General features: G+C 46.9%; 1 protein-coding gene across 13 annotated transcripts in view; it reads left to right on the top strand.

Annotated features, from left to right (window-relative positions):
- LOC140718645 (transducin-like enhancer protein 3) overlaps positions 1-12,739 on the top strand; it is an 82,290-nt gene extending 69,551 nt beyond the window's left edge. For all 13 annotated transcript variants that reach the window (XM_073032660.1, XM_073032657.1, XM_073032658.1 and 10 more), the window contains 6 exons: positions 1,374-1,623; positions 4,214-4,461; positions 8,178-8,325; positions 8,895-9,045; positions 10,016-10,092; positions 11,591-12,739. In XM_073032660.1, the coding sequence (XP_072888761.1) occupies positions 1,374-1,623; positions 4,214-4,461; positions 8,178-8,325; positions 8,895-9,045; positions 10,016-10,092; positions 11,591-11,698 (982 nt within the window). In that variant the 3' untranslated portion in view covers positions 11,699-12,739. The remainder of the gene's footprint in view (positions 1-1,373; positions 1,624-4,213; positions 4,462-8,177; positions 8,326-8,894; positions 9,046-10,015; positions 10,093-11,590) is intronic.
- Positions 12,740-12,994: the final 255 nt, after the last annotated feature.

Below are 12,994 nucleotides of genomic sequence, written 5' to 3'. Positions count from 1 at the left end.
AGCTGTAAAGTGTCCTTGAAAGTGATTTTGTGGGTCTTACAATCAAATTAGTTGAGTGAAGTTAGCCACGTTGGTTCAGGAGCCTGATGGTTGTGAGGTAATAACTGTTCCTGAACCTAGTGGGTGTGGGATCTAAGGATTCTGTATCTCCTGCCCAATAGGAGAGCGTGGCCTAGGTAGTTGTGGTCTTTGATGATGGATGCTCCTTGTAGATGTGCTCAGTGGGCTTTGCCTTCAAGAACTAGGCTGTATCCAACACATTCTGTAGGCTTTTAATAAATAGATAAAGAGCGAGCTAGATAGATAGACAGGCAGACAGTTCAAACAAGGAAGCTTTTCCTGAAACTTTGAGTAGAACACAGCATGCAGAATAGTGTTGCGCTTACAGAGAAAGTTCAGTGCAGGTAGACAGCTAAACTGCAGGGGACCTGTGTGGGCAGTAGGACTCCACACCTACACACCCTGTCTAGTGACCACATAGCAACATGGCTGTGGCAGAGCTGGTGATGGGATTAATATCGTGTCTTTACTGAGGATGAATGGAGCTGGTAAAATGGGCCTGAATAATCTTCCCCACAAGGAAATCTGCAGATGCTGGAAATACAGACAACACACACAAAATGCTGGTGGAACACAGAAGGCCAGGCAGCATCTATAAGGAGAAGCACAGTCGGCGTTTCGGGCCGAGACCCTTCGCCTGCTGTGTTCCACCAGCATTTTGTGTGTGTTGTTTGAATCTTCCCCACAAGTTGTTTTGGATATTAAAGTACACCTTCTGCTGGGGAGGTCCTGGGCGTAGGGGAGGAGGGAGGTGTACATTATGACATGATATGCAACACACACGAAACACTGGAGGAACTCAGCAGGCTCGGTCGCATCTGTGCAAAAGAGTAAATAGTCAACTTTTTGTGTCAAGATCCTTCTTCAGATCTTCATCTTCGTCCTGAAGAAGTGTCTTGGCCTGAAACATCGATTGCTTATTCCTCGCTGTCTGACCTGCTGAGTTCCTCCAGCATTCTGTGTGTGTGTGTTGCTCTGGGTTTTTGGCATCTGCAACTTCCTTGTGCTTGTGATTATTACACGATGTCCTGACTGGTGCCGTGGTCGGTACTGCGATTCGAATGTGTGGGAATGCAAGGAGCAGTGGAGAGTAGTGCACTCTGCCAAATACCTCACAAGCACAACCCTCCCCATCAGTAGGTGCTGCCTGACCCACTGAGTTCTGCCGGAAGGCTGTGTGTGGCTCCAGGTTCCAGTATCTGCAGCTTACCTGTTTACTTAATGAGATTGCTGTGTGAGGGAACTGCCCTCCTTCCAGAATCTTCTCACAGTCTATTTGACTCTTCTCTCCCTGTCTCTCTTCCCCCCGCCAGTGCGTATTCCTTCCACGTCAGCGCGGACGGACAGATGCAGCCGGTGCCCTTCCCGCCGGATGCGCTGATCGGCTCCGGAATCCCCCGGCACGCTCGGCAGATCAACACCTTGAATCACGGCGAGGTGGTGTGCGCCGTCACCATCAGCAACCCCACCAGGCACGTCTACACCGGAGGCAAGGGCTGCGTGAAGATCTGGGACATCAGCCAGCCCGGCAGCAAGAGCCCCGTCTCCCAGTTAGACTGCCTAGTAAGTGTGGCCAGCCCTGTGCTAGCAGAACGCTGTGATCTGAACGTGGGCGGGGTGAAGGGGGGTACATGTCTTTGCTTAAAATATCACATTGATATTGATTTCCCCACAATTTAAGGTGAAATTATACTCAGTGGCCTCCTTATTGGGTCTATCTGGGCACCTTGTTAATGCAAATATCTAATCAGCCAATCATGTGGCAGCAACTCAGTGCATAAAAGCACACAGACATGGTCAGGAGGTTCAGTTGTTGTTCAGACCAAACATCAGAATGGGGAAGAAATGTGATCAAAGTGACTTTGACCATGGAATGATTGTTGGTTCCAGATGGGGTGGTTTGAGTATCTCAGAAACTGCTGATCTCCTGTGATTTTTCACTCGCACCAGTCACTAGAGTTTACAGTGCGCTAAATGGGCAGTGTCTATACGAGACGGGTGACCCCCAGCCATAACCAGTACTCTTCAGAGATTGTCTGTCGCTTTACCAGGACTTGTGATATGCACCGGCTGCTTCCCATGACCATCCATTGCCTGCTCCCATGGCTTCACGTGATCCTGACTGGGGTGGGGGGCTCAGCAGGAGCTACACCTTGCCTAAGGGTGACCTGCAGGCTAGTGGAGGGAAGGAGCCTCCTTTAGTAGAGATGTAACTCCACCCTGACACCCAGGTAACCTTTGACACCCTGACTAATCAAGGACCTATCAGCCTCTGCCTGAAATATACCCAGTGACTTGGCCTGCACAGCAGTCTGTGCAATGGAATCCACAGGTACAGCAGGCGGTGAAAAAGGCAAATGGTATGTTGGCATTCATAGCAAGGGGATTTGAGTACAGGAGCAGGGAGGTTCTACTGCAGTTGTACAAGGCCTTGGTGAGACTGCACCTAGAATATTGTGTGCAGTTTTGGTCCCCTAATCTGCAGAAAGACATTCTTGCCATAGAGGGCGTGCAGAGAAGGTTCACCAGATTGATTCCTGGGATGGCAGGACTTTCATATGAAGAAAGACTGGATTGACTAGGCTTATACTCACTGGAATTTAGAAGATTGAGGGGGGATCTTATTGAAACGTATAAAATTCTAAAGGGATTGGACAGGCTAGATGCAGGAAGATTGTTTCCAATGTTGGGGAAGTCCAGAACGAGGGGTCACAGTTTAAGGATAAAGGGGAAGCCTTTTGGGATCGAGATGAGGAAAAACTTCTTCACACAGAGAGTGGTGAATCTGTGGAATTCTCTGCCACAGGAAACAGTTGAGGCCGGTTCATTGGCTGTATTTAAGAGGAAGTTAGATATGGCCCTTGTGGTTAAAGGGATCGGGGGTATGGAGAGAAAGCAGGTACAGGGTTCTGAGTTGGATGATCAGCCATGATCATACTGAATGGCGGTGCAGGCTCGAAGGGCCGAATGGCCTACTCCTGCACCTATTTTCTATGTATCTATCTCACTAAAGAAATTCCTCCTCATCTCTGTTCTAAAGGGATGTTCTTGTATTCGGAGGCTGTGCCCATTGGACACAATAATTGGCCATTGAATATTTGTTCAATTATAAGTTACATGTCTTTGGGAGTTAATGTTTGTAGTTTCTTCCACATCCCCACGGAGTTTTGTACTCACTGAAGGGTGCCCACTGATGTAACTGGGAAACAGCCAGTAATTTGCCTGCAGCAACAATCAAGGTACTCTGTAGAAGAACTCAGCGGGTCAGGCAGCGTCTGCGGAGGGAAAGGAATGATCGGCGTTTGGGGGCAGACCCTCAGTGGAACCTGGCAATTTGCTGCTGCTCGGTGATTTTGACAACTGGGAAGAAAACGCCTGGTGCTAATCCTCTTTTGAGCTAGATATCTCGGTGAAAGAGATGTATTTTCTGGATAGTGTCCACCTGGAGCTTGGTGTTTCCATATCATGCCATGATGCAGCCAGTCATTGGAGGGGGACTTACACCTTGAAAGGTCAAGAATATGAATGCCCCCCATGATCCTGTCAGACCCCATCTAATTATGCTAAAGTTTTCCAAAAAAAGTTTTTTAAAAAACCAGTAAATTTATTCTCAAATCTGCATGTCACCGTATACTACCTTAAGATTAATTTTCTTGCAAACAGCCAATGTGCAAAAGAACACAAATTCTGCTAATTAATTAATACTGAGAAAGTGAGTTGCGGAGTCCCTGAAAGTGAGTATATAGGTTGTTGGGGGTGAGTGAAATTATCCACTCTGGTTCAGGAACTAGATGGTTGTAGGGTAATAACTTCCTGAACCTGGTGGTGTTTGACCTAAGGCTCCCGTACCTCCATCCCGATGGCAACAGTGAGAAGAGAGCATAGACTGGAAGGTGAGGGTCCTCGATGATGGAGGCCGCTTTCTTGCGGCAGCGTCCTTGTAGCTGTGCTCAATGGTGGGGAAGGGTTTTCCTGTGATGGACTGGGCTGCGTCCATCTTCCTCTATAGCCTTTTCCATTCCTGGGCATTGGTGTTTCCATGCCAGGCCATTGGTGCAACCAGTTAGGGTACTTCCCACGGTGCATCTGTAGAAGTTTATACTTTGCATTAATGTCACATTTACCACCATTTTCCCTTCTCCTTGCTTAACAGAACCGGGATAACTACATTCGTTCCTGCAAGCTTCTCCCCGATGGACGTACGCTGATCGTTGGAGGGGAGGCGAGCACGCTGACGATATGGGACCTGGCCTCGCCCACACCGCGGATCAAGGCCGAGCTCACGTCCTCTGCGCCAGCCTGCTACGCGCTGGCTATCAGCCCTGACGCTAAAGTCTGTTTCTCCTGCTGTAGTGACGGGAACATAGCCGTGTGGGATCTGCACAATCAGACGCTGGTCAGGTGAGGCTGCTCGCTGACGTGTGCTGAGCCATCTCTTCATTATCCTGCGAAGCCAGGGCCTGTTGCTGAGAACTTTGTCCTCCACCCATGTTCTAATGGATCTCAGGGTCTGTGTTTCTTCAGCATCATCATAGATAACAAAAGTGGACGGCTATTTGTCTTGTAAATAATTCGTAGATTCATAGGGCTATATAGAGCAGAAACAGGCCTTTCAGCTGAACAGAAATAGTCCTTCCGCCCAACAGGCCTTTCAATGTAAACTAATCCCATTTGCCAGTGTTTGGCCCATATCCCTCTAATACTTCTCTATCCGAGGACTTGTCCAAACACATTTATTTGCAATATAAATTTATTTAGAGAAGCAGCATTGTAACAGGCCCTTCCAGCCCAACAAACCCCATTACACCCATGTGAACAAATACCAACTCATACGTCTTTGGACTTTGGGAAGGAACTGGAGCACGCAGAGGAAACCCGTACAGACACGGGGAGAGCACCGAACCTCCTTACAGACAGTGGCGGGAATCGAGCTGCTGCTGAAATAGCGTTACACTAGCAGCCGCACTCCCGTGCCACATGTACGTTAAAACGTACAGTGAAGTGTATCATTTTGCGTCAGTGACCAACACAGTCTGAGGATGTGCTGGGGGCAGCCTGCAAATGTTGCCATGCTTCCAGTGCCAACGTGGCATGCCCACAGCTCATGAGAATGTGAGAGGGGACCAGAGCCCCTGGAGGAAGCCCATGTGGTCATGGGTTGAACATAGAAACTCCTTAGAAACAGCAGCAGAAATGAAAGTTTGACTGCTACGTTACCCTTCACCCTGGTGTAATTGTACCTCGATCCACTACCCCCACACTACCCCCCCCCCCCATGGATAAACTTGCTCTACAGGCCCACTTTAAATCTTTCCCTTCTCGCCTAGACTTCCTTACTCTGAGAAAAGCTGTTCTATTTGCCATATCTGTGCCTCCTCATAGTTTTATAAATCTGTATGAGATCGTCATCTCAGCCTGCATTGTTCTGGGGGAAAAGTCCCGTATTATGAGAAAGGAAATTACGGGCCAGTTAGTCTGACTTCAGTAGTTGGGAAGATGTTGGAGTTTGTTATTAAGTTCGAGGCATTTGCAAGCAAATGATAAAATAGTCCAAAGTCAGCATGGTTTCCTTGAGGGGAAATATTTGCCTGACAAATCTGTTGGAATTATTTGAGGAAATAACAGGCTGGATAAACAAAGGAGAGTCAGTGGGTGTTGTTTATCTGGATTTTCAGAAAGCCTTTGACGAGATGCTGGACACGAGGACTCTTATGAAATGCCTGCTGTTATTTGTCGAGGCATTGAGTTCAGAGTCGAAAGGTTATGTAGCAACTTCATAAAACTCTTGTTAGTTCACATCTGGAGTATTGTATACATTTCTGGTCGCACCATCGCACGGTGTACAAACGTTATGGGGAGAAGGAAGGATGTTGAGGGTGCAGAAGAGGTTCCCAGGATGCTGTCTGGTTTAGAGGGCATGTGCTGTCATGAGAGGCTGGATAAACTTGAGGGCTGATGGGAGATCTGATAGAGGTTTATAAGATTACGAGAGGCACAGGTAGAGTAGACAGGGAGCATCTGTTTCCCAGGATAGAAATATATAATGCTAGAGGACATACAATGAAGGTGAGAGAGGGTAGGTTGAAAGGGGATGTGAGGGGTAAGTTTTGTACTCAGAGTGGTGGATGTCTGGAATGTGCTGCCTGGTATGGTGGTTGAGGAAGTACATTGGAGGATACATTTGGATGTGAAGAAGGTGGAGGGATATGGACATGTTGTTGGTAGGAGGGATTAGTGTTTGGGGGTTTTTGGTTTGCGTTTTTGCTGGCTCGGCACAACGTTGAGGTCTGAAGGACCTGTTCCTGTGCTGTACTCTTCTATTAACAAGATAGAAGCCTGTGGTAGTACAGGAAAGATTAGCATGGATAGAAGATTGGCTGATTGGCAGGAGGCAAAGAGTATGAATAAAGGGGACCATTTCTGGTTGGCTGCTGGTGACTAGTGGTGTTCTGCGGGGGTCATTGCTGGGACTGCTTCTTTTCACGAAATGTCAATGACTTAGATGATGGAATTGAGGGCTTTGTGGCCAATATGAAGATAGGTGGAGGGTGAGGTAGTGTTGAGGAAGCAATGAGTCTGCAGAAGGACTTCGACAGATTGGGAGAATGGGCAAGGAAATGGAGATGGAATATAGTACAGGGAAGGGTGTGGTGTGGTCATGCAGTTTGATAGAAGGAATAAAGGCGTGGGGACAGAATGCAAACATCCGAGCTGCAAAGGGGCTTGGGAGTCTTTGTGTAGGTTCATTTGCGGGTTAACTCATTAGTAAGGAAGGCAAATATGTTCATTTCGAGCAGACGAGGATATAAAAGCAAGGATGTAATGCTGAGGCTTTAAAAAGCATTGGTCAGACTGCACTCGGAGTGTTGTGAGCAGTTTTGGGCCAGTTATCTAAGAGAAGATGTGCTGGCATTGGAGAAGGTCCAGAAGGGGATACACGAGAATGATTTCAGAAATGCAAGGGTTAACGTTTGAGGAGCATTTGATGGTTCTGGGCTTGCATTCACTGGAGTTTAGAAGAATGTAGGGTATCTTACTGAAACCTATCTAATATTCAAAAGCCTGGATAGAGTGGATGTGGAAAGGATGTTTCTTGTATTGGGGGAGTCTTATGACTCAGCCAGGAGAGATGTTCTATTTGGAACGTACATGAGGAATTTCGTTAGCCAGAGGGTGGTGAATCTGGGGAATTCATTGCCGCAGGTGGCTGTGCATTGGGTATATTTAAAGCAGAGGTTGGTAGGTTCTTGATTAGTCAGGGGTACAAACGTTATGGGGAGAAGGCGGGAAAATGGAACTGAGAGGGATAATAAATTAGCCAGGAGGAAATGGCAGAACAGACTCGATGGGTTGAATGGTTTAATTTAAAACAGTCCCAGCCTATCCCATCTTTCCTTATAACTCGAGGCCCCCAGTACAGGGAGCCTCTTGTTAACCTTTTCTGCACTCCTCTAGTTTAACCACGTTCTTCCTTTAGTGTGATGACCAGAAACGTTTAGAGGAATGAGGGAGGAGATCTCATCAAAGCTCGTCGAGGACTGAAAGGCCTAGATAGTGTGGCCTTTCTGTCTACATCAGGCGTTCCACAACCTTTGTTACGCCATGGAGCCACAGCATTAACCGAGGGGTTCGTGGACCCCAGGTTGGGAACCCCTGATTTAGACCTTCCTTGCTAAGGAGCTTGTTCTGTTGGTGCTTGCGTTGTTCTGCTGGGCACTGAGGGCACGGTATGTGTGGCGGCACACAAAGGGTACCCCCAGCACTGCCTTGCGTTGCATCGGTCGTTAACGCAAACGACGTGCGCGTGAGAAATAAAACTGAACCTGCTTAACGTCCAGCAGAACTCTGCTTGTCCAGTCGTGCCCTGGGTGTGATCTCATTTCCCAGTACGTCAGTAGTACCGGAACCCACCATGGTTAGGCCTGACGCTGGGTAACCTGACTCCAGGCTTTCAGAGTGTTAACACCCAGTCCACGTCTTGTGTGTGTGGTCAGAGAATCAAGGGGGAGCAATAACTAAGGCAGATTGAATGGTGTGTAGACATTGCGTGGGGTGGAGGGGAAGGTACCAGTCCTGATGGGTCTCATTAACAAGAAATGCTTTGTGGTTTTGTACAGGCAGTTCCAAGGGCACACAGATGGTGCCAGTTGTATAGATATCTCTCATGATGGCACTAAACTGTGGACAGGAGGTTTGGATAACACCGTGAGGTCCTGGGATTTAAGGGAAGGACGGCAACTTCAGCAACATGACTTTACCTCACAGGTGAGTGGCTAACCTGCTCAGGTCTTTACCTCACAGCCAGAAATCTAGGTTAGGTCAGGACTTCGGTTTCTTTTGGCCTGACCCTTCCTCTCTAATTCTGTTTCAGTTGAAGTTAATGTTTCAACACCCACCCCCTAAGAATGTTGCCTTACATGTTAGTATTTTATACATTTTACCCTTCAATTCTATCACTTTAGAAACGAGTCCCAATGATTAACTTGGTATTGATGTTGTTATGAACCCATGTACGTTCTACCTTCTCCAATGTGTTCTCCTGATGGGAGAGAGGGAGAGCAGGGGTTGGGGGGGGGGGGGAAGAGAGGGAGAGAGGAATAAAGGAGAAAGGGAAGAGGAGAGAGTGAGGAGAGATTTAGGAGTGGGAGACGGGAAGGGAGAGGGAGAGATGGGGAGTGGCAGAGAGAGCGAGCGAGAGATGGGGAGAGTGAGAGAGGAGGAGGAGTGGGTGGGACAGGGAGAGGAAGGGACAAGTGGGGAGGGATAGAGAGAAGTGGAGTGGGGGAGGAGCGGGTGAGAGCTGATAATTAACACTGCCTTCTGCTCCTGTCCAGATCTTCTCTCTGGGTTACTGCCCCACGGGTGAGTGGTTAGCAGTGGGAATGGAGAGCAGCAATGTGGAAGTGTTGCATCACACTAAACCAGACAAGTATCAGCTTCACCTGCATGAGAGCTGCGTCCTGTCGCTCAAGTTTGCCTACTGTGGTGAGTGGATCTGCAGGTGCTTTTGTTCCGCAAAGCCTCAAGCTCTCCCTCCTCTCCGATTGATCCCGTTCATGAAGGACACTGTGTGACCTTCAATAGATCACACGATTCAATAGATCGTGTACACATTCTTCATAATTGAGTAACTTGTCCTCCACTGGCAATTTCCAAAGGCCTTAGTAGTTGAGATCAGGAAACCGGAGGTGCTAGAATCTGGTGCACCACGTAAGGTTCTGGTTCTCGAGGAACTTTGGAACTTGATGACAGATGCCTCTATTGTCACTGCCGGTGGGGATCAGAATAGGTGAATGGCTGAAACCATGGGGAAACATCATCGAGCATTACAGCACAACCCAGGCCCTTCAGCCATGATCTCCAAGATCTATTTAACCCTTTCCTCCTACATAGCCCTCCATTTTTCTATCATCCATTTAAGATGCCCTTAAATAACTCTGTATCAGCCTCTACCACCAACCCTGGGAGCGTGTACCACGCACCCACCGTTTCTGTGTACAAAACCTACCTCTGACATCCCCTCTCCCCATACTTCATGCTTCCCTCCAATCATTTAAAATTATCATAGCTATTTCCGCCCTGGCTATGCCTCTTGCACACATACTGAGCTAAGGAGCTGGATACCTTGAATTTGTTTGATGGTTTTGCTCCCTACCCGCTGATGCCAAATAAAATTTACCTAAGTTGAATGAATCTGTTTTAATTTTTTAAAGTTGTTCATCAATTATGCATAATTAAAAGACATTTAGAAATGTTGGAAAGAGATATTGATAGGCCACACTCTGGGCCCATAGCTGGGGTTCCACATCCTGAGGCCTGGTCTCTAAATGGGGTTGGAAGCCATGTGACCAGATACAGAAAATACTATTGTGAGCTTTGTGAATTGATCACTAATCTGCCCATTTGCTTGTTTCAAAGGAAATGTTTTGAATAGGTGTATGTTTTTTTTTCCTAGGGAAGTGGTTTGTCAGCACTGGGAAGGACAACCTACTGAACGCCTGGAGGACACCGTACGGTGCCAGTATATTTCAGGTAAAGGACAGTTTGCCAAAACTTTTCTGATCGTCACTTTCCTCCTCTGCCATCTAAAGGTCTCCAAGTTCTAGTTTGAATTAATATTTACAGTTTCCAAAAGCTCCCTTCAGGAAAGCACTATAGGGCTACTAAAACAAAAACTTCACACCATGTTAAAAGCTTCTTCCCCCCCGGGATAGTTAATCTGATCAACCATTCTAGTTATCCCCCACCCCCCTCTATTATTACCTCAGTCACCGTACTGTAAACACTTTAAACCACTTTTCATAATGTTTACATTGTAAGTAAAGTTGAAAGTACAGTTATTATGCAAATATGTAAAAATTGTACAACCTTGAGATTCGTCTCCTTACAGGCAGCCTCAAAACATGAATCCTGAAAGAACTCTTTAAAAAAAAGACCATGAGCAGAGAGAGAAAAACACGAATCGTGCAAACAATAAAAACAAGCAACAGCATTCAGAACTATGAACAATTTGAGCACTTCACTAAAATGGACTTTTGTTTTATTATCCAAAAATTGTGTGAATTTAAGTTTAATATATGGTGCAAAATTCTTAGGCCACACGTACATATAGCCAGACTTGTACTGTGGTGATTTAATGTACTGCTGCCACAAAAAAATCCTTACATGTGAGTGATGATAAATCTGATTCTGATCTGGGTCTCTGTTGTGGACTGAGAGTGGGAAGGGGGCAGGGAGAGGGGAATCATGGTTGGGAAAAGGGGAGGGAGCAGGAAGCACCTGTAATGATCAATAAATCAACTTTTTGGAATCAAGTGTGTCCACACCACCCCACCCCAGTACTGTCTCTGCCCCCTCTTCCACAGCGCACCACCCTCGCCATTCCCAATACCCTTCACTCCTGCCAGATTTACAAACTTGTTCTCTGCTCCATGTTGACAAATACAGTACTGTGCAAAAGTCTTAGGCACCCTAGCGATATACGTGTGCCCAAGACTCTTGCACAGTACCGTAGATCGAAACATGCACTGAAATGCTTCATTTGGGTCAACAACCAGCACAGTCCAAGGATGTGCTGGGAGCAGCGTGCAAGTGTGGGCAGGCTTCCAGCACCAACCTAGCATGCCCACTGCTCACTAACCCTAACCTGTACGTCTTTGGACTGTGGGAGGAAACTGGAGCACCCGGAGGAAACCCACACAGTCACCGGGCGAAGGTGCGAACTTCTTACAGATGGCAGCGGGAATTGAACCCTAGTCACTAGCGTTGTAATGGCGTTACTCTAAGTACCATGCCACTGTTGATAGAAAGGACACAATTGGAACCAAAAAAAACGAAGTCCATTTTAGTGCAAGGTGACTGAAGTTGCTAAACCGTTAGTGATTAAGGTCTTGGCGGTTGGTTGAAGGGACAATTTGCTTCTGTTTAACAGTGAAGGGGAAGGTACTCCTTGCCCAAACAATCAAGCTTGTAGGGTATTTGTCTAACTTTATCTAAAATTCTGCTTTTTTTATTGCCCTTCCCCCTCCAGTCAAAGGAATCCTCATCTGTGTTAAGTTGTGATATCTCGGCTGATGACAAGTACATCGTCACTGGATCTGGCGACAAAAAAGCAACGGTCTATGAGGTCATCTACTGAAGGAGGACAAACCACGTTAGCACTTTAGATTGCGGCATTCAGGATTGGCTGGAAATACACCTTTCATACAGAGAAGGAATCTATTGTATGTTGCAGTCAACCTAACGAGAGAACTGGTTTACGAAGCTCGCTTTTGGGGTATTCGAGGCTTGCTTTACGTCAGAGTTGATGACTCTCCTTGTGGCCGAGGGAGGCTTGGAGTGCACCCTGTTTGAATGGGAGATGCTTGAGATTTACCGGCAGCCCAACCAGAACTTCCTTTCTCTGAACTTTTTCCACGACGAACCTTGGGAAGCACCACTGAGCGGTACAGCGCACACAGATGTTTTGGACTCCGATGTGGAGCGGTGCTTCGCTGGTGAACTGTGCTGTAAATATTGGGTGGAGTTGGGGTTCTGCCCAGCTCTTTGGGGGTACTTCCGCATTGTGCCCTGAGACATGGCACCAAGTTCTGGGGTGCAGCCTGTGGGGAATTGAACTGTGTCCCAGGAAAATAAAAAAAACAAGGTTCTTAAATTTAGAAGAGAGTTGTTCTAGATTGAGAGGGAATGGCCCAAGGGATGTGGAAAGTGGAAAAGTTGGCCTTATTGTGAGTATACCTTCCGACCTATGGATTTCAGGTCTTCACTCTTGCTTCAAGGCCAACATTCTCACGAGGGAACAGAACCGGACGATACGTTGATGTGATGTTGAAGACACTGCTCAGGGAAGCTGTAGAACAGGCTTGAGTGTTTCTCATTGTTCCTCCATTGTGTGCGTCGAACCATTGACGGGGAAGTTCGTTGGAGGTGGTGATGGAGGATGTGGACTTTTCAGAATAGATTTATTTTTTAAGAATTCCCTCTGCCCACACGAGTTTCTCTGCTTCGTGATTGAATTGTTCTCAGGTCAGCTTTAGTCTGACCTGTTCTATGTGTGTATATATGTTCAAATTCCAGATAGCTAGTGGTTGCAGTTCCTGCAAAAAAAAGTCTTGATTTATTTTTACTTTTTAACACTTCAGCTGTAAGAGTAAAGTACATAACAATAGTGTCTCACAAAGTATTGCCGTGTGTCTTTCTATGTTCGGTTACGAGTGGCGTTCATTGAATCCGAGAGCTATACTGCACAGGGAAAGGCCCTTCGGCCCAGCTTGTCCGTACGTGTACAAACTACATGGAACATTACAACACAGTACAGGCTCTTTGACCCACTATGTTGTGCCAACGTTTTAACCTACTCCAAGATCAATCTAACTTCCCTCCTACATAGTCCTTCATTTTTCTATCATCCATGTGCCCATCAAGAGTTCCTAAT

This window comes from Hemitrygon akajei, chromosome 30 (genome assembly GCF_048418815.1).
Source record: "Hemitrygon akajei chromosome 30, sHemAka1.3, whole genome shotgun sequence".
Taxonomy (NCBI): domain Eukaryota; kingdom Metazoa; phylum Chordata; class Chondrichthyes; order Myliobatiformes; family Dasyatidae; genus Hemitrygon; species Hemitrygon akajei.
Note: the sequence above shows the minus strand (reverse complement) of the source record. Positions and strands in the feature narration are given on the sequence as shown.